The sequence below is a fragment of the Tursiops truncatus genome, chromosome 1 (assembly GCF_011762595.2).
Source record: "Tursiops truncatus isolate mTurTru1 chromosome 1, mTurTru1.mat.Y, whole genome shotgun sequence".
NCBI classification, from domain to species: domain Eukaryota; kingdom Metazoa; phylum Chordata; class Mammalia; order Artiodactyla; family Delphinidae; genus Tursiops; species Tursiops truncatus.
In genome coordinates this window covers 155,552,699-155,571,662 of record NC_047034.1, presented here as the reverse complement: position 1 = coordinate 155,571,662, position 18,964 = coordinate 155,552,699, and the positions used below count along the sequence as shown (strand labels likewise).

General features: G+C 52.5%; 2 protein-coding genes and 1 long non-coding RNA gene across 16 annotated transcripts in view; 1 reads left to right on the top strand and 2 right to left on the bottom strand.

Moving 5' to 3' along the window:
* The window catches only part of KIAA0319L (KIAA0319 like), a 122,045-nt gene extending 115,073 nt beyond the window's left edge, over positions 1-6,972 (bottom strand). For 7 of the 10 annotated variants that reach the window (XR_004521715.2, XM_033838111.2, XM_033838116.2 and 4 more), the window contains exons 1-2: positions 6,541-6,672; positions 2,789-2,955 (exon numbers count right to left, since the gene is read on the bottom strand). Coding sequence is in view for 9 of the 10 variants with exons in the window: in XM_033838111.2 (XP_033694002.1) it covers positions 2,789-2,927 (139 nt within the window). In the remaining variant the exon portion in view is untranslated. Of the gene's footprint in view, positions 1-2,788; positions 2,956-6,540; positions 6,779-6,872 lie in introns of those variants that run through there. The other 3 variants (XM_033838113.2, XM_073792133.1, XM_073792131.1) reach the window with 3 other exon arrangements.
* Positions 6,973-7,093: 121 nt separating this feature from the next.
* Positions 7,094-16,161, top strand: NCDN (neurochondrin). Of its 5 annotated transcripts, none has more exons than XM_033838149.2 (8): positions 7,111-7,207; positions 7,481-7,548; positions 8,423-8,563; positions 9,667-10,635; positions 11,834-12,075; positions 12,622-12,846; positions 13,250-13,392; positions 14,661-16,161. In XM_033838149.2, the coding sequence occupies exons 2-8, from the start codon at positions 7,516-7,518 to the stop codon at positions 15,095-15,097; spliced, it is 2,190 nt and encodes a 729-aa protein (XP_033694040.1). In that variant the 5' UTR covers positions 7,111-7,207; positions 7,481-7,515; the 3' UTR covers positions 15,098-16,161. The 5 variants fall into 5 exon arrangements, with proteins under 5 accessions (XP_033694046.1, XP_033694040.1, XP_033694038.1 ...); XM_033838147.2 differs by having other exon boundaries at positions 8,393-8,563; XM_033838155.2 differs by lacking the exon at positions 7,481-7,548 and having other exon boundaries at positions 7,094-7,207.
* LOC117307823 (uncharacterized) overlaps positions 15,800-18,964 on the bottom strand; it is an 8,817-nt gene continuing 5,652 nt past the window's right edge. The window contains exons 2-3 of the long non-coding RNA XR_004521720.2: positions 16,892-16,979; positions 15,800-16,555 (exon numbers count right to left, since the gene is read on the bottom strand). This is a non-coding gene — a long non-coding RNA (uncharacterized lncRNA). The remainder of the gene's footprint in view (positions 16,556-16,891; positions 16,980-18,964) is intronic.

Here is an 18,964-nt window from a genome sequence, read left to right as displayed (position 1 = left end):
CTAAACAAATTCATGAGTAGATAAATACTGACTCAGGCTACCAACAATAGGTTTTTGCTGCTGTTGTTTTGTTGTTGCTTCTTCAGATAGGTTTTACCCCCCCACTTATAAAAAGAGTTAACATGTACCCTGGAAAACACAGAAAAGTATAAAGAGATAATAATTCCACTACTCAAAAAATGTATAAACATTTAGTTATATATCTTTTTTCAGACCTTCTATTACATAAAAATATTTTTTTCTTTTCACAAAATTGACACCAATTTTGAATATGAATATGCAACTGTATATCATGCTTTTTCATGCTTAACATTAGGAGCATTTCCCATGTACTTGTTCTTCTAAAATGTGAATTTTTTTTTAACATCTTTATTGGGGTATAATTGCTTTATAAAATGTGAATTTTTAAGTCAGGTAATATTCCACCATGTGGACATGCCATAATCTCACCACTCCTATTGTGGGGCAGGTTGTAGCAATGTTTTGCAACACAGAATAAATAAGCGTTGATGACTGCTCTCATTCACAACCATCTAAATATGTCCTTGAGGTAAATTCCTAAAGGGGGAATTACTAAGTCAAAGAATATGAACTTTTTAAGGATCTTGATTTATGCCAGAAAGTTCTCTGTTCAAACTCTCCAGCACAACAGGAGGGCAACCACATCACCCCTTGGCAGCACTAGATATTTTTACTTTGATTTTCATCAATATGATAGGTTATAAAGGATTTCTCATCTTAATCTGCAGCTCTTCGGTTAGTAATGAGAATGAACATTTTTTTTAATGTTTTATAAATCATTTAAATTTCTTATGATACTCTGCTTATGTCTCATTCATTTTTGCTATTAGGACACTGTGTTTTTTAAAAAATTGATGTAAAAGAGCTCTGATAAATTAAAATACATTAAAAAATCTGTCTGTCATGTATTGCTTGCATGTTCCCTCAGTTTGAACACATATGGCTCTTGGTTCTTCCATGATAAAAGCTCCAAACTTTTCCAAAATGGAACTGGTACAATCTAATTCCCATCAGAACCACTCCTACCAATACTACCTTTGCACCTTTATACTCAATCTGTTCCTTAGGGTGCTGTTTTGAAGCACCAGGCTCAAGGGATACTAAAGAATAGCCCAGTGAGACCACAGTGCCATGTTTAACCAACTAGCTTGGCAAACACAGAAACACTCAGCAATGCTTCTTCCTCCCCTATACTCAGAATCCCTCAAATAACAAGCTCATCCTCGTTCAGGGCAAAAAAACTGTCTTTGGTCCTCCAAAAGATCACCTGTGGTTGGAAGGCAGCATAGCAGAAGAAAAAAAGCGTGAGCTCTAGAGTAGAAAAAGCTGCATTTAGATTCCTGGCTCTGTCATGTTCTTGCTGTATGACCTTGGTCAAGTCATTTTGCCTCCCTGGGCCTCAATTTCCTAACTACAAAATAAAACTATCTGTTTTCAGGTTATCATAAGGATTAAATGGAACATGTAATGTTTACAACCAGGGGTCTGGTATGTGGTAGGTGAACTCCAAAAAGTGTGGTTTTCCTACTCTGATGGTGCTAAATCAGTTACTTATTTAATTCAAATGATCTTACATAAAATGTTGGCTTGAAATAGTTAGCTGTCCCAGCAAAGCATCATCTGGGTAAAAAACATTTAGGTCAGCTTTCTGTCAACTGCAATTTCCACTGCTATAATTATGCAATCATCAACCACCACCGCAAAACAACAAAAACCCCAAAGCTGATGTTACTGAAATTGTTAAATACAGTAATTACTTGATTCTCAAGATCATGGCCACCAACTCCTTTTGGAAAGCAACAGAAACTTTTCTAATTATGGGGGCAAAAGACGGATTAGTTGTCCCAGACAGTGGTCTCTACAACAGAAGTCTTTTGGTCATTGCCCAGAACAGCAACATACTGAGAAATCATTCTCAAATTGCTGTTTCCTCACATTTCATACTCTGAAAGGTACAATGTCAACAAAAGAACGAAAAGGAAAAAAAAGACAGAAAAAAAGGATATTCTTTAGATTTAGCCTTTTTGGCACTTTTTCCTGGCAAGAGGTAACAGACTGGTGAAATAATCTCTAGGAGGAAAGCATACTTTATAAAATCTATCAGCATAACCCCATTCTACGGAAGAAGCAAGGAACACATTCTCCCTCTAAGTATAGAGTGTAGATTCCTTCAGGAAAGGAAAGAAAGCCAAGTATCACTTATGTTCAGAGAATTGTACTACACGCTTTAATTATATTATGTTTTAAGTCAAGTTATGAGGTAGAACTTATGTTTCCTTACAGACAATAGGAAACTTGCTCAATGTTTTATAGTTATTAAGTGGAAAGAAACATCCAGCTCCAGGACCCAGGTCCTTCTAACTTTGAAACCTTTTTCTTTTCATTACATCTTCATCAAATCTCAAAATGATCATGCCAATCCTCCTTTATGAGAAATAACCCAGGGACTTCCCTGGCGGTCCAGTGGTTAAGACTCCATGCTTCCACTGCACGGGGCACGGGTTCAATCCCTGGTGGGGAAACTAAGGATCCCACATGCTGAGTGGCAGCGGCCAAAAAAAAAAGAGAGAGAAAGAACCCAATTTAAATTTTGGCTTAAAACAAAACAGACAAATAAACCCAACAAACTAAGTTTCCACCTAAAGGATGACCACTTCTGTCAATTAGCAGGTTGCTTTTCTGGCTCCTACTAGTCTTTAAAATGAACTGAAAGACTCACACCGAGTACGCTTTTTTAAAAATCTTAAATATATAAAGAAAATGGTACCTGCTGACAGCCACAGAGCACTGAAGCAGAAGCAAATATAAAACAGGTACAAGCTTTTCAACCACTTCACAGATGTCTGCCAACAAAATCCTGATAAAATCCAAGAAGCACGGCTTGGCTTGATTCCCAGCTTCTCCATGGCCTTCCAGACAGGCAGAACCAGTCCACTAGAAAGACAGAAAAAGAAGAAATTATATGCCAAGTAATTAATAATTGATTCCTCGAAATGCAGAGTGCTAGAGAGTGTGACAGATTAGGGAGAAGGGAATTTTCAAGTTTCTCTTTCACTGCTCATACCTGCCTATAAATTTCAAAGCTGAGCTTTGGCATAGCCTATAATTATCAGGATAAAAACATAGCCAGGGATATGAAATGAATCCACTGTAAAACTGAAACACTTTATATTCCATATTTTCTAATCTAACATCATCTATGTGGAACAATGGAAAGCGTACCAGACTGAAAAAAAAGATCTGAACTTCAGTTCCAGTTCCGCTACTAACAGCTTTGTGACTTTATACAAATATGCTTTCTTTTTTTTTTTTGCGGTACGCGGGCCTCTCACTGTTGTGGCCTCTCCCATTGCGGAGCACAGGCTCCAGACGCGCAGGCTCAGCAGCCATGGCTCATGGGCCCAGCTGCTCCGCGGCATGTGGGATCCTCCCAGACCAGGCGGCATGTGGGATCCTCCCAGACCAGGGCACGAACCCGTGTCTCCTGCATCGGCAGGTGGACCCCCAACCACTGCGCCACCAGGAAAGCCCAATACAAATACGTTTTCTTACCCATGAAAAGAAGAGTTTGGAGCATCAGAGGTAAACTAATCTGAAGGCTTTTCTAGCCATGTTTTTTAAAAATTTTAATGTGATTGTCTTTAGGCAGGGCATGCACTCTCCAGTTTGCTACTGTCCCCACCACGCTTATCTTTAAATTCTATCCAGTTTACACTTTGATGTCACCTCCCTGATCCTTAGAATCATTAGCAATTCCTGACTTAAATTCATATAGCCATTCAACAAGGATTTACACAGCCCCTATTTTGTACTAGGCATTGTGCTGGCTACTCCATAATCTAGAGACCGAATGATTTCGGTCCCTTCCAGAAGAAAAAATGACTTTCCATCAGTTTCTTCTCTCTTACACAACTTCCCTATATTGTATAGATTATTATATAAACCTTGGCAGTATTACAAGGATCGACTGAGTTCTGAAGAAGCAATTTAAAAATCTTCTGTCCCGGGCTTCCCTGGTGGCGCAGTGGTTGAGATCCGCCTGCCAATGCAGGGGACACAGGTTCGAGCCCTTGTCTGGGAGGATCCCACATGCCGCGGAGCAACTGGGCCCGTGAGCCACAACTACTGAGCCTGTGCGTCTGGAGCCTGTGCTCCGCAACAAGAGAGGCCACGATAGTGAGAGGCCCACGCACCGTGATGAAGAGTGGCCCCCGCTCGCTGCACCTAGAGAAAGCCCTCGCACAGAAACACAGCAAACATAGATAAATAAGTAAATAAATTTATTAAAAAAAAAAAACTTAAGCCGCAGTTTCCTCACAAATGTTTAAAAAAAAAAAATCTTCTGTCCCGGACTTCCCTGGCCACACAGTGGTTAAGAATCCGCCTGCCAATGCAGGGGACTCGGGTTCGAGCCCTGGTCCAGGAAGATCCCACATGCCGTGGAGCAACTAAGCCTGTGCGCCACAACTACTGAGCCTGCATGCCACAACTACTGAAGCCCGTGCCTAGAGCACGTGCTCCGCAGCAAGAGAAGCCACCGCAATGAGAAGCCCACACACTGCAATGAAGACTAGCCCCCCTGCTCGCCGCAACTAGAAAAAGCCCGCGCGCAGCAATGAAGACCTAAGGCAGCCAAAATAAATAAATAAAATAAAAATCTTCTGTCCTAAATATGCACCTGTCATCCACATCTGGAAAATGGCACAGACTGACAACCCCAGCCCCAGCCAGCACTGTATGGGTTGGATATCAATACTGATTAACACCAGGAAATAGACAAACACACACAGAACTGCAAAACTAAGGTAAAGCCCACCCAAGGAAAAGCTTTCACTGAGCCTTAAGCATCTGAAGGACTTCATCTTTCTCATTCACTTCCATCCATTCCTATTTCTAGCGGTTTGTCATTGTATGTTAGGGAGCAGGGGGCAGAAAGGAAGTGTGCAGGTCAGACACATGCTCAAAAGATTATGAAATGGAGCCTAAGTTAGAAAGTATATCCTGCAACTTTTCCAGCCTCCCAAGATGGAATGAATGAGTGTGCATGTGTGCGTGTGTGTGCACGTGTGTGCATAAGAATCTTACCCAACACATTTCTGCCTACCACAAAAGGATTTTAAATTCAAGGTGACTCAACACCTGTCATCAATAGTGTGGCAGGTGGGCGATAGAAGCATAAAAGAAATGAATAGGTTTTGAAATGGGAGTAATAAACACCACTGGATTAGCAAGCTGATTAGAAGGGCAATGTCTCACAAACCATGCATGAGAGAGGCACTTATTTTCATGTGAACTCCCAACCAGTCATTCCTCTGAAACCTACAATTGCCTAAGGGCACAAATCACTGCTAGGGTCCAGTCAAAGACTTGCTGACCAGAGGCAGGAACAACACCACATCACCAAGATCCAAATGGCTTGTTATAGAATCAAAGGGAAACAGCCCAGGGAGAGAACACACACCTCCACAATACTTGACAAATGAAAATCTAGAAAAGCTTGCAAGAGTTCTGGCATTTAGGGCGTTACAAGTACACCCGAGATAAAAGCACTCTCTGTTACAGCAGCTGTTCAGACAGCGCAGGGGGTAATGTTTACTTAATGCTTCAGGTTGATGGGGGAATGTATCATAGTTCAGTCTGTCAGCTGCATATGTGGAACTCCATTTATGTACCCAGAGATAAGATATGTTTGAACAACGACAGAGCAAGTCTGAAACAGCCTATTCAGCTGGCATGAGTAATTAAGAATAAAGCTCTTAAAAAAAAAAGTCTCAGATATTTGGGAAAGTTACAGAACAGACTGCCATGAATAGCTTTGCTTATATTTGTAGACACTGTTTTCCAAATAGCTGGAAAAATGAACAGATTGTTCTGGGAGGTCGTGTTTCCAATTTGTTCCTAGCTTCCAGTCTGTTCATCAGATAAGAAAGCACAAGGAGAGTCAGCTAATACTCTTCACCAACTGCATCTATCTTCGATTGCGCACAACCACGGTGAGAGGAAAGAAAGCAAAGCTTTCCTGGAATCTCGCCTGAGGTCTTTTCTCTTGACTTCCTTTATTTCACCTTTGTGCTCACTGCAGCCACCACAGGACCCCTCGGTAGGGCATAATTTGCAAGTCCTGAATAAGGCAGGTTTCGCATCGTAATTTACACGTAGTGCTCAGCCCCGCCCCCCTTCAGCATCAATTTGCTGTCCTGGTGGGGAGAACAAACACCAGAGACTGAAGCTAGGGGGTAGGGAGGAAGAAGGCCAGCAGCGTCTCGCGGCCGGTCTGTCTGTATGGGGATGGAGGGAGCCGCAAGACCAGGCCCGGGCCCGAAAGAAGCGGGGGTCAGCCTGAGACTCGAGCTCCGCACCTACAAAGCCAGAAGCAGCTGGCTGCCCTAGCCGGGCCAGGAGCGCCACCTCCGGGTCCCAACACCCGGCCAGCGCACCCCCAGAAACAGCCCGTCCCGCTTGCCCCTCCCCTGAGCTCGTGGTACTCGGCCCGGCAGCCAGCCGCCCCCGGCCACCTACCGGGGCTCAAGGCCACAAAGCGGGGCCCCGGCTCTCGGCGGCCTCCGCCTCCTCCAGGTCCATGGGGTCGGGGCCCCAACCTTCGCTCCCCTCACCCGGGGGAGGAGGAAAAGGAAGAAGGCAATGCGGGCTCCCCACCCGGACAGCTCACTCTGGCCTCAGCCTCCCTGGACAGCGACGGCGGCCGGAAACGCCGCCCCCTCCCACCTCCCGGACTCAACCCGGAAACACACTCTTGATGCTAAACAAGCCCTCCTGTCCCCCCGGAAGCTCAATTCCAGCCGCGAGCCCGAGGGGGAGGAGGGGTAGTGCTGGGGGGTAGAACTACGCACGAGCGAAGGAACCTGCGTCCCCAGGCTGTCGCCTCCCGCTCTCCAGAAGCGGTCTGCACCTTCGCCCGCCCTGCGCGAGCCCCAGGCCCCAGACTCTGGCAATACCCACAAGCAAGATGGCGGCAACGGCAGCACCCCCTACGGCTTAGCGCCCAGCTGTGCCATTGGCTAGAGCCTGGAGTGAGGCCGCCGCGGATTGGCCGAGAGCGCTGCGGGGGTGGGGGTGGAGCTGCAGCAGCCTGGAGCCGGGAGTGGGCAACGCGGCGTGAGCAGCGGCCCCAGGCTCCCGGAGCACCGCGCTCGGAGAAGACTTCGCTGCTCGGGGCCGCAGCCTGGTGAGCTCAGCCCCCTTCAAGCCCTCCCTTACATCCCAGCCGGGGCCACTCCGAGCCGGCGCCTATCGATGCCGACACACCCCGGGGACCCTATCGCGACTCCATCGCGCCATATCGCGACATCATCGTGCCTTGTCGAGACTCCATTTTGCCACAGCCCTTCTCAATATATAGCTATATCTTTTTTAAAAATTTGCTCTGTCATCTTTGGGGGCTGTCCCATGTCGTGATTTTGCCGTGATCTCTCCGTGACATAACCGCGCCATCGTGAAGTGTGATCTCATCGCCGCCCTGTCGTGACTTCATCAATGTCGTGTTGTGACCTGGCTGCGGCGGGACAGGTGGTGACCGTCAGGAACCCTCCTTCCCTTCTCATCTCCCCATCTCAGCTGCCCCTCTTCGATTATCCGGCTTTTGGAGTCTCCGTTGTCCTGGGAGCTACCCGGGACCCCTTCTTGCTTCTCCAGCCCCTGCCGGCGTCCACAGGCTGGTAGCCGGGCGGGGAGGGTGAGGAGAGGGAGCGCAAGGGGTTAATTCTGCTGCTGCTTCTGCTGCTCCGCTGCTGCAGCTTCTGCCCGAGGGAGGGAAAGGAGAGGAGGCAAGGAGCCTGCGGGGGCGACTGAGAGCCCTGGCTGGAGGGATGGGGTCTCCAGAGGGCCCTCTGAGCTTTCCCGGGTTAGCACCTTGCTTCCTCCCTTCTGCTGAAGCTTGTCTCCTGTCTCTCCTGAAGAAGGGAGGGGAAAGGAAACCTAGGATGCCCTTTTCCCTCATGCCAGCCTGAGTCCGGATAATCGAACTTCACCCGTGTATGTCTCCATTCCTCCCTGTCTGTCCTCACCACTCCCTCCCTGTACGCCTGGTGGAGGGAAACAAAACCTGGCCTCTGGTGCCAGGGAGCAGCTGAGCAGTGGGGCCAGCCCCCTCCCACCCCCAGGAGACTGGTGAGGAGAGCTGTCCAGCTGAGCAGCAGGATGCATGGTCCTTCTTTCCCACTTTCGGAGGTGACCTTGGACCAGGGTCCCTTCTTCATCCCTAAGGACTTGAGGGTCCAGCCCCTTAAAGGGGCTCCCCCAAGGGAGGTCAGTCCTGAGGAGTCCATCCCTTCTGATCCTCCCCTCCCTCTGTGCTAATCCCTCCCTCCCTCCCTCCTCCACTCCCTCCTCCACTCCCACCCCTCCTCTGCAGAGGGATGCTCAGTCCCTCTTGTGTTCACAGTTGGGCAAGGCGGGCATCATGGCCTCGGATTGCGAGCCAGCTCTGAACCAGGCAGAGGGCCGAAACCCCACCCTGGAGCGCTACCTGGGAGCCCTCCGTGAGGCCAAGAATGACAGCGAGCAGTTTGCAGCCCTGCTGCTAGTAAGGAACTGACTGACAGTTGGGAGGTGGGAAGGGCTGGGTGGTTGGGCTCCCTAGGAATGAGGTCAACAAGTCCCCAAGGATATATAGGTGGTGTTGGTAACCCTGGAGGCACCAAAGAAGGCCCAAGGCACCTACCTGTGAACTCATTTTTGCTCCGCTGCGTATGGGAGCAAAGGGGAGAATGGGGGTGAATAAAGCTTGTGGCCCTAGGAGCCTTGGAGGAAGCTGAGTGGGTCTGCTCTCTGGGGCGTCCCAGAGCAGATGGGAGCTGACTCATAGGGTTGCAGCAGCAGGTAGTAACTAGTGCAGAATACCTGAGGGCTGGGGATGTTTGTTCTGGAGGTGGAGAGAGTAGCAGACTGGAAGTGACTGGGAAGGGGTCCTAGGGGATGGCCAGGATGCGTATGTAGGTTGCGGGTGAAGGATCTGGTTCGGGGCTTAGCCCTGGAGGAACCCAAGCTGGGGACAGCAGAACAGGAGCTGCAGTGCTGGGAAGGGGTGGGGGGGGTGAAGGGAGGAGGGAGTACAGCCTGCTTGTTTGCCATGGCAACAGGGAGAAGGCTCCGGAGTCAAGGGCTCACACTGCAGCAGAGGAGGTGTTTAGGTGAAATGTAAGGGGAAATGTTTTGACAGGCAGAGCAGCGAGACACAGGAGCCATTTCCCCTGAGAAGGTGGCAGGAGTGGATCAGAGACTTCTTTGGAGAGAGCAATTAGGGAGAGACCCCAAATCCTTGGAGAATTTTAAACACTGAGTTCTAAGCCTCTTCCAACTCAGGATGTGTTGGACATCAGGAAGAATTTAGCTTAGACATCAGGAAGAACTTCCCAACTAACCAGGTAATGAAACAGTAGAGTGAGTAGTTGAGGAGGACCTGACCTCCCTTCCACAGGGATCACAGATGAGGGATCCCAGAGGTCACACCTGTCTGCCTCTGGGGAGAAGGAAGGAGCTGGATGAAGTGGTCTCTGGGAGACCTCCTGACCCCAGAGTGAATCTTGTTATATAACCTAGTCCTGCTAATGGTCAACCCCCAGAGTGCAGGGGACAGTCTTTGCCACCCCTTCCTTTCATCCTGCTGATAGCATATACCTCCCTTAGGTGACCAAGGCAGTCAAAGCAGGTGACATCGATGCCAAAACTAGGCGGCGGATCTTTGATGCTGTCGGCTTCACCTTCCCCAATCGTCTCCTGACTACCAAGGAGGCACCGGATGGCTGCCCCGACCATGTTCTCCGGGCCTTGGGTGTGGCCCTGCTGGCCTGCTTCTGCAGTGACCCTGAACTAGCTGCCCATCCCCAGGTCCTGAACAAGATCCCCATCCTTAGCACCTTCCTCACAGCCAGGGGGGACCCTGACGATGCTGCCCGCCGTTCCATGATTGATGACACCTACCAGTGCCTGACAGCTGTGGCAGGCACACCTCGTGGGCCCCGACACCTCATTGCCGGTGGCACCGTGTCTGCCCTGTGTCAGGCATACCTGGGGCATGGTTATGGCTTTGACCAGGCCCTGGCACTCCTGGTGGGGCTGTTGGCCGCTGCTGAGACACAGTGCTGGAAAGAGGGGGAGCCTGACCTGCTGGCTGTTTTGCGGGGCCTCAGCGAAGATTTCCAGAAAGCCGAGGATGCCAGCAAGTTTGAGCTTTGCCAGCTGCTGCCCCTCTTTCTGCCCCCAACAACTGTGCCCTCTGAATGCCTCCGGGATCTGCAGGCCGGGCTGGCACGGATCCTGGGCAGCAAGCTGAGCTCCTGGCAGCGCAACCCAGCACTGAAGCTGGCAGCCCGCCTGGCGCACGCCTGCGGCTCCGACTGGATCCCAGCGGGCAACTCCGGGAGCAAATTCCTGGCCCTGCTGGTGAATCTGGCATGCGTGGAGGTGCGGCTGGCACTGGAGGAGACAGGCACAGAGGTGAAAGAGGATGTGGTGACCGCTTGCTATGCCCTCATGGAGTTGGGGATCCAGGAGTGCACCCGCTGTGAGCAGTCACTGCTTAAGGAGCCACAGAAGGTGCAACTTGTGAGCGTCATGAAGGAGGCCATCGGGTCTGTCATCCACTACCTGCAGCAGGTGAGGGTGCAGTGCCCCACCCGAGGGGGCCCAGTGTGGGAGGGGGAGCCAGAAGGCAAGGGAAAGGGGGAAGTGAAACCCCAAACCTGGGTGTATGGGGAGACAGAGAAGACGTACCTACCTACCTACGGAGGGCTGATCCTGCAGCACTCCAGGGAGTAGTGTGTGGCCAAGCCTCCCTCTCCCTCCCTGAGCCTCCACACAAGCACTATACCACACGCCATATGTGCACTCCCATCACAGTACACACACGCACACACACAACACAGAAACCTCCTACTCACAACCCTCCCCCCGGTCCACACACACGAAAGTGAAGCAGTCTGTTCTGTTCAGTCTGCAGCATGGCCTTACACACATACACATACAAACTTGTAGCTGTACAGGGAAAAGGAGCAGGGCTGCCTGCTTCCTGTCCTCTGTGGAGGGTCTGCTAACTCCATTTGATCACCTGCCCCAACATCCCTCCTGCCTGAGAGTCCAGCTCTCCTGTCCTGCAGGGGTTCCTTCAGCACTCCGGTCTCTCTTTTTTTTTTTTTTTTTGCGGTACGCGGGCCTCTCACTGTTGTGGTCTCTACCGTTGCGGAGCCTGTGCTCTGGACGCGCAGGCTCAGCGGCCATGGCTCACGGGCCCAGCCGCTCTGCGGCATGTGGGATCTTCCCGGACTGGGGCACGAACAGTGTCCCCTGCATCGGCAGGCGGACTCTCAACCACTGCGCCACCAGGGAAGCCCAACACTCCGGTCTCTTTAGTAGCCTGCTCCAGCTGCATACCCCACACACCGTGCCAAGCTCCCATTGTCTCATTCTTTCTGATTTAGCTCAAAGTGGGGCTTCTCTCCTGGCCTCCCACCCCAGGTCAGAGCCACTGTAGAGGGAGTGTTTTCTTAGCTTTGGACCTGTGGGTCTCCTTCTAGCCTTGAGATGCTTTAGAGGCTGAGTTCCAGCGAGTGCAGGGGCATGTTGTCTAAAGTCCAGTTCCCTCAGCAGGCATGCCCTGAGGGCCTGCTCTGTGCCAGCCCCCGGTTGAGTGTGTCCCAACCATGCGCTGGCTTCTGGGTACACAGGGCCTGCCTTTGCAGGGCTCACAGGCCAGCATTCCCTTCCACTTGTGTTATTCCTAGCCTGGCCGGCATGCTGGCCAGGCAGGGGAGGTCCTCTGGTCCTGCTCCTTCTCAGGGGAGCCCTTTGGCAACAGGTGGGGCCAGAGAAGCAGAAGGAGCCCTTTGTGTTTGCTTCCGTGCGGATCCTGGGTGCCTGGCTGGCCGAAGAGACCTCATCCCTGCGCAAGGAGGTCTGCCAGCTGCTGCCCTTCCTCGTCCGCTATGCCAAGACCCTCTACGAGGAGGCCGAGGAGGCCAATGACCTCTCCCAGCAGGTGGCCACCTTGGCCATCTCCCCCACCACCCCGGGGCCCACCTGGCCAGGGGATGCTCTCCGGTGAGTTTGTAGTTATGGTCTGTTCAGCCAGAATGTGCTAAAGGAAGGAGTAGCACGGATACCTCCCCTCTCCCCAAACTGGGCTGTGCCGGGCTTCCTGACGGGGGCCTGAGGTGTGGTAGTATTTCTGTTTGTTGGGGGCGGGGTGAGGGGTTGTTCCCTCAGGACACCTGGGCTTCCTAGTCTCACCTGCCAACCCCAGGTTACTCTGTAAAGAGAGTACTGCCATTGAGCATCTGCTGCCTGCCAGGCATTTTACTGTACCCTTTACCATTTTGATCTCATTTGGTCCACGCAGCAAATCTAGGACAGAAGTCTCATCCACATCTTCAGGATGAGGAAACTGAGACTAAAGGAGGTTAAAGTAACTTACCCACACTCACAGCCCAAGTTTGAGCCCAGGCCTGTGCTCTTTCTGCAGTGCCTACAAAGATGTGTTTTCCTTCTCCTCTACTTCCCTTTCTCTTAGATGGGGTGCCCCCCCAAAAAGGGAATCCTGGTGCCTTCATTTCTCCCCACACACATCTGTCCCTTCTACACCCCCAGGCTCCTCCTGCCCGGCTGGTGCCACCTGACAGTCGAAGATGGGCCCCGGGAGATCCTGATCAAGGAGGGGGCCCCCTCACTTCTGTGCAAGTACTTCCTGCAGCAGTGGGAACTCACATCCCCTGGCCATGACACCTCAGTGCTGCCCGACAGCGTGGAGATCAGCCTGCAGACCTGCTGTCACATCTTCCTCAACCTTGTGGTCACTGCACCGGGGCTGATCAAGTGAGGCCGGGGAGGAATTGGAGGAAGCAGGGGTCCTGCTCAAACTTGCCCCAAATCTCGGTCTCCTGCTTTGCTTCCCTGTGCCCATGGGTTCCTATTAGTGTTAGAATGAAAGGGTCTCAGAATGGAAGAGAGAGCCACCCCACACAGGGATTTGGTATATGTGGATTTGGTATATGTGGAAGCCCTCTGGGCATGTATGTCTACCTGCTCCAGCCATAACCCAGTCTCTGCTCCCCAGATGCCACGGATGGGGCCCAAAGTTAACTGTTCACCCTGCTGCCTAATTTCTTGCCAAACCCTGGCCTGGTAAAGCTGGGAGCCCAGCATCCCAGCTTTCCTCAGGACTTGGTCTGGCTCCACTAATCTCCCGCCTCCCATCTTTCGCTCCCTTTCTCCCCAGGCGAGATGCCTGCTTCACTTCTCTAATGAACACCCTGATGGCGTCGCTGCCCGCGCTAGTACAGCAGCAGGGGAGGCTGCTTCTGGCTGCCAATGTGGCCACCCTGGGCCTCCTCATGGCCCGGCTCCTTAGCACCTCTCCAGGTAAGCCCTGGGGACCCAGTCCTAACAGATGGAAGCAGAAGACCTGGGTGGACCTGCTGTGTTCTGGGCATAAGTCATCCTTTTCTGAAATCCTGAACAGAATTTTCCAGTCAAGGAAATCTCTGAAGTGCGCCTCCCTCCCCCGCCCCACCCCACCCTTCTTCCCCAAATGATAACGTTTTCTTCCTTCTGAAGCCTTTTAAGGCAAGGTCTGGTGGGTGTAAGTACAGGCCCGCTCCGAGGCACAGGCTTAAGCACCTGGAATCCCCAGCAGCCCAAGGAATCTGAATTCTGTGTTTTCAAGGTGGAGCCGCCCCCTCCCAGGCCTTGAGTCAGAAACATGACTTTTCTCCATTGAGGTTTTTCTGTGCTTGGCACCGCACCTCGTGACAGGCTTCGGTGCTCCTGTGCGCTTACCTTCCCCACCTCCCACCTCACTCTGGCTGCATGCGGTAGGGAGGGGCATCCGCTTCAGCCCCCTGCCAGCCCTCTGTGTCTCCCACTTTGGCCGTGGGTGTCTGCTTGGGTCCCTCTGTCCCTGCCTGTTCCCTGTACCCCATCTGTCTGGTTGGAGGAGCGGCACAGATGCCTGGGAACAGGGTGTAATGAGCCTGTACCCTCAGCTGCCTCTGCTCCCTGTGTGTGGGGGCCCCAGTAGGGTACCTGGCAGCTGGAAGGGGAGCACGTCCCAGTAGACCAGGAGCTCCCCCTTCCCTCTAGCCCCCGAGCTCCCTCAGATCCAGGCTGCATGTCCACAGCCGCTGAGTAGAGCCACAGTGCTGGTTCACCCACAAATGCCACCAGGTTAGCCTAACAGCCTCGGGAAAGCATCTGCAGTGCAGGGGGCGAACCCCTGCAGCCGGGCGAGCCAAGCCTGGACCCCAGCCCATGGTCCCCTCTGGCACCCTCTTCTGGCCTGAGAATCAAATTGCTGCACCCTCCTCAGCCTATAAAGTGCTAGGCCCAGCGGAAGCTCCCATCACTACTCAGTCTACAGGAGGGTCCGACCACGAGGTAGTGTCCCAAGATTATTACATTTCATTCTCACCACAGAGTTCTAAGATTAGCACTATTGGCCCCATTTTACTAGTGAAGAAACAAGACCCAGAAAAGTGAATTAACCAAGGTCACACACTGAAGTCAGAGGGAGGGTTTGAACGCAGGCAGGCTGATTCCAGGCTATGCTTCGGCTCCTGAGTATGCCCACCAGGAAGGGAAGGGGCTGGTGAGGCAGCTCGTTCACGCCCCCCTCCCTCCTTGCCTTCCAGCTCTTCAGGGAACACCAGCGTCCCGAGGTTTCTTCGCAGCTGCCATCCTCTTCCTGTCGCAATCCCACGTAGCACGGGCCACGCCTGGCTCAGACCAGGCAGTGCTGGCCCTGTCCCCCGACTACGAGGGCATCTGGGCGGATCTCCAGGAGCTCTGGTTCCTGGGCATGCAGGCCTTCACAGGCTGCGTGCCCCTGCTGCCCTGGCTGGCCCCCGCCGCCCTGCGCTCCCGCTGGCCACAGGAGCTGCTCCAGCTGCTGGGCAGCGTCAGCCCCAACTCTGTCAAGCCTGAAATGGTAGCCGCCTATCAGGGTGTCCTGGTTGAGTTGGCACGGGCCAACCGGCTGTGCCGGGAGGCCATGAGGCTGCAGGCAGGCGAGGAGACGGCCAGCCACTACCACATGGCCGCCCTGGAGCAATGCCTGGCAGAGCCCTGAGGGGGCATCCACTGCGGACAGACCCGGGGGCGGGCGGCAAGGGAAGGAGGGAGGAGGCATCTCCCCTGAAGCCCCCAAGTTGGACCCTCTCCCCCAACTTCCCCCCGCTAAACATCCCAGCTTTCTGGCTTTTCCGAGGGTGAGGGCATGGTGCCCATCCTTCAAGTGTAAGGAACTGCGTCACGCCCCCTGGGCCCGCTCAGGGGCAGGGATTGGCTTGGAAATCAGCATGGCTGTTCCCGCCAGGCCGGGGGAGGTTGGAGCAGCCCGCAGGGAGGGCGGCACTAGGTGTCATTGTGCCCGATGTCTGGCTCCCTCGCAGGAGGGAGGCCCCCAGATGGGACAGGGCTGGCAGGAGCTGGCTGCTTCAGCCCATGTGCCCTGCCGGCCAGGGCGTGGGCTCCCCTAGACTGTGGTGCCCCTCTGGACTTCCAGGTCCACGTCCTTTAAATTGGCCGTTTGGTTCTTGCCCTTGGCCCCCTTGGGCAGAGAGCAGTCTCAGGCCGTTGACATCACAATTCTTCCTATCACTTCAGTGACCCAGGGTCTGAACTGCCCCAGCCTTCCAGGGCAACCTGGGGCAGACAGCCCTGGTGGGGGGGTCGGGAAGCCTTCCACCTGAGCTTCCTTGAGGGGACCCAGGAGCCCTTGGATCCTGGTCTCTAAGCTTTTGTGTTGTGTTGCAGCAGAGTGACCATGAGGGTTGGGGAGTTATTTATTTTGCCTGCCCTTTTCCCTGCTTGGACACCTGAGCATCTGATCCCTGTCCCCTTGGTGCCATATGGCCTGGCTGGAGACAGGAACCGAAGGGATGCTTACCCAGAATCCGCATGTTTCCCTAGTGACTGCACCCCATCACCATCCTAGTGCCTGGCTTTAACTCCCATCCCTGCTTGTGATTCCTCTCTGCAGAGAGACGCGACTGGCGGCTCCAGCAGGGACTACCTTTCTTATGAACCTGATCCCTTGCTTCCCTCTCCCCTTCCCTCCCCCAGTGCGTTCTGTGATCGCCCAGTTCAAAGCTGTGCACATGTGGACACTCAATAAATGTTCATTGGTGACAAGATGGCTTCTGTGTGGTCTGTCCTGCACCTTCTTCCTTCCAGGCCCCAGCAGCTCACATCACACATGCCCTGCGAAACACACTTCACAAGTGTCCTCTCATTCAGCCCTCCCAAGTATCCAATGAAGCGAGCGTCATCCTGATTCTCCAGGTGAAGACACTCAAGCAGGGGTAGGTGGTTTGTTCGAGGTGTTACAGCCAGTACGTGCCAGAGTCGAGGCTCCATGCGGGCCATCCAACTTCTCAGCCCACACGCTTCACTGCCAGGTCAGGTGACACACTCACATGTTGATGTGGCGAGGCCTCTGGGGGGGCGCTCGTGCTCCTGTGTACAAGTGAAGTTCCGCCCCTCCACGTCAGCAGACTCTGGCCAAGTGGCACTGCCACATCCTCCACTGTTTAAAGGGAAGTCAGAAATCTTAGTGTTTCTGTGAAATCTGATTTTGAGTGTGGATATTTTTAATTAAATCAGTACTACCCCAACAGAACAGCTGCAGGCCAAACGTGACTGTCAGACCACCAGCTGTTTACTTCTGTTCTATGCCAAGTGAGAAGGGGAAGGGTCTGAGAGCTTCGGTGGAGACTGGACCCAAGTACCCACGGCCTCACCAGGCCTGAACCAAAGCTGTAAGTCTGGAGCCAGACCAGCCTCTGGCCCAGGTTCTGCAGACTCTTTTCTACCTAGGCCCTCAAGCCTGCGAGCATTGGTTGAGCACATCCTAAGTGCCTACCTGTGGTTGGCTGTGCATAGACAGGAACATTCATTTATCTATTGGATGTACTGAAAGTCATGTCCTCGGCATGAAGTCCCTGAAATCCCTGAAAAATATGAAAAGACAAACCCTGCCTGTCGAGCAGCTTAAAATCTAGAGAGGAAACAGACAAGGCGAAGGACAGCTCCTAAAGATGTAAGCAGTTGCTTCCAGGGGGGTCTGAATAAAGTGTGGCTGGAGCATAAGAGCCCCTCAGCCTGGCTGAGTAAGTCCAGGAAAACTCGGAGGAAGTATTTGCGGCGAGACCTGAAGGGAGAAGGAGCTTGCCAGGTAGACAAGCCTAGAGACCGCAGCTTGGGAACTGCAAGTAGGTCATTACTGCTACAGTGGAGAGTGTGAAGTGGGGAGTGGTGGAAGATGAGGTTGGACCAGTGAGCAAGGACCAGATCTTACAGTTCCTGGTGTGCCAGGCTAAGCAGTTTGGATGTGGGGTCATGTTGAGACTGTGGATTTTTGAGCAGGTGGAATGTGATCCATTTGCATTTCAGAAAGATGACTTCGGCTGCAACAGGGATGACTGAGTCGGGGAGCTCGGAGAGGAGGTAGTAAGTCTGAATTGAGCCAGTGGCGGTGAGGGTGGAGAAAATATAGGTCAGAGTTAGCTAATTGGGCTTGGTGATTAATTGGAAGTGAAGAGGGATAAAGAGCGAAGGATGACTCCCAGGTTCCTGATCTGGGCCAGTGACTGGATAGTGGGGCCACTCACTGTCACGGGGAACACTGAGAGAAAAACAGATTTGTGTAAAACACAAGCTCATTTTGGTAAATGGTGAATGCGTATAGCTTATGTCCAGGAGGAAGTGGCTCTCTGCAGTCTGGAACTCAGAGAGAGACCTGGGCAAGTGACAGATTTAGGAGTTGTCAGTATAGGGGGTCCTTAAAGTCAGGGAAGCGACTGAGATCATCTGGGGAAGTGAAAAGAGAATAGAAGGGCCCCAAAGCCAAAGGCAACTACCCTTGGTCCTTGCTCTCAAAGTACTCTCCCTTGTGCGGTCGGGAAGAAAAACCCTGCATAAACCCTCAAAGTGCAAGGCAGACTGAGCTCTGTACTTTGGTGAGGGATGGTCAGAGAGTTCCCGGCTCTGGAATGGGGAGGGGACTAGGCTAGCAGGGTAAGACCAAGTTTGCTCCTGGTAATTCAGCAGCAAGGGAGAAAGGGGGACCTGAGCTGCAGTTGTGAGATCTAACCACGAGGTGGCGCCTCAGCATCTCCTTGTGCCTGATTTCCCCCATCCTGCAAACAGCCCGGCCCAGAGCAGAAGGTTGTCAAAGGCTGGGAGGAGTGGCTGTGTCAACAATAAAGGAGGCCGGCCTGAGCCTTTTCTTAACATAAAGTCCAAACGCAAACTCAGGGCTTTCCTGGTGGCACAGTGGTTAAGATCCCGCCTGCCAATGCAGGGGACACGGGTTTGAGCCCTGGTTCGGGAAGATCCCACATGCTGCGGGGCAACTAAGCCCGTGTGCCACAACTACTGAGCCTGCGCTCTAGAGCCCGCGAGCCACAACTACTGAGACCCGCGTGCCTAGAGCCCATGCTCTGCAACAAGAGAAGCCACTGCAATGAGAAGCCACTGCAATGAGAAGCCCGCTCGCCGCAACTAGAGAAAGCCCGCGCGTAGCAACAAAGACCCAATGCAGCCAAAAATATAATTAATTAATTAATTTTTTTAAAAACCCCCAAAAACAATGCAAACTCACTTTTTGAAAAGAGAGGGGAAGATTTGAGCCTGGGAGAAGAGCAATAGGGCAAGTATGCCAAATGGGAGCCCATGTATGTTTGAATATGCGTACCTATGTGTCAATATATGTCCTGTGTTCCCATGTGTCCCATAAGTGTCTCTGTGCCCTCTGTGTCCAGGGGTGTCTGCACATGTACCTCTGTGCACATTCCAGGGCTCCACATGTGTGCATGTGTTCCAGAGAGTGGGCAACCAACAATGCCCACCTCCATGCCTCAGAAACTGAGGAGCCCCTTGGTGAACAAGAAGGGCAATAGAGTCTGCAAGCACAGGACCCGGAAGCTTTGAGGAG

Excerpts from the sequence above, each read along its gene's own strand:
- NCDN (XM_033838147.2), top strand. The coding sequence starts at position 7,516 with ATGTCGTGTTGTGACCTGGCTGCGGCGGGACAG. Across the intron at positions 10,636-11,833 it reads TCATCCACTACCTGCAGCAG|GTGGGGCCAGAGAAGCAGAA; the intron begins GTGAGGGTGCAG and ends CTTTGGCAACAG. Across the intron at positions 13,393-14,660 it reads GCTCCTTAGCACCTCTCCAG|CTCTTCAGGGAACACCAGCG; the intron begins GTAAGCCCTGGG and ends CTTGCCTTCCAG.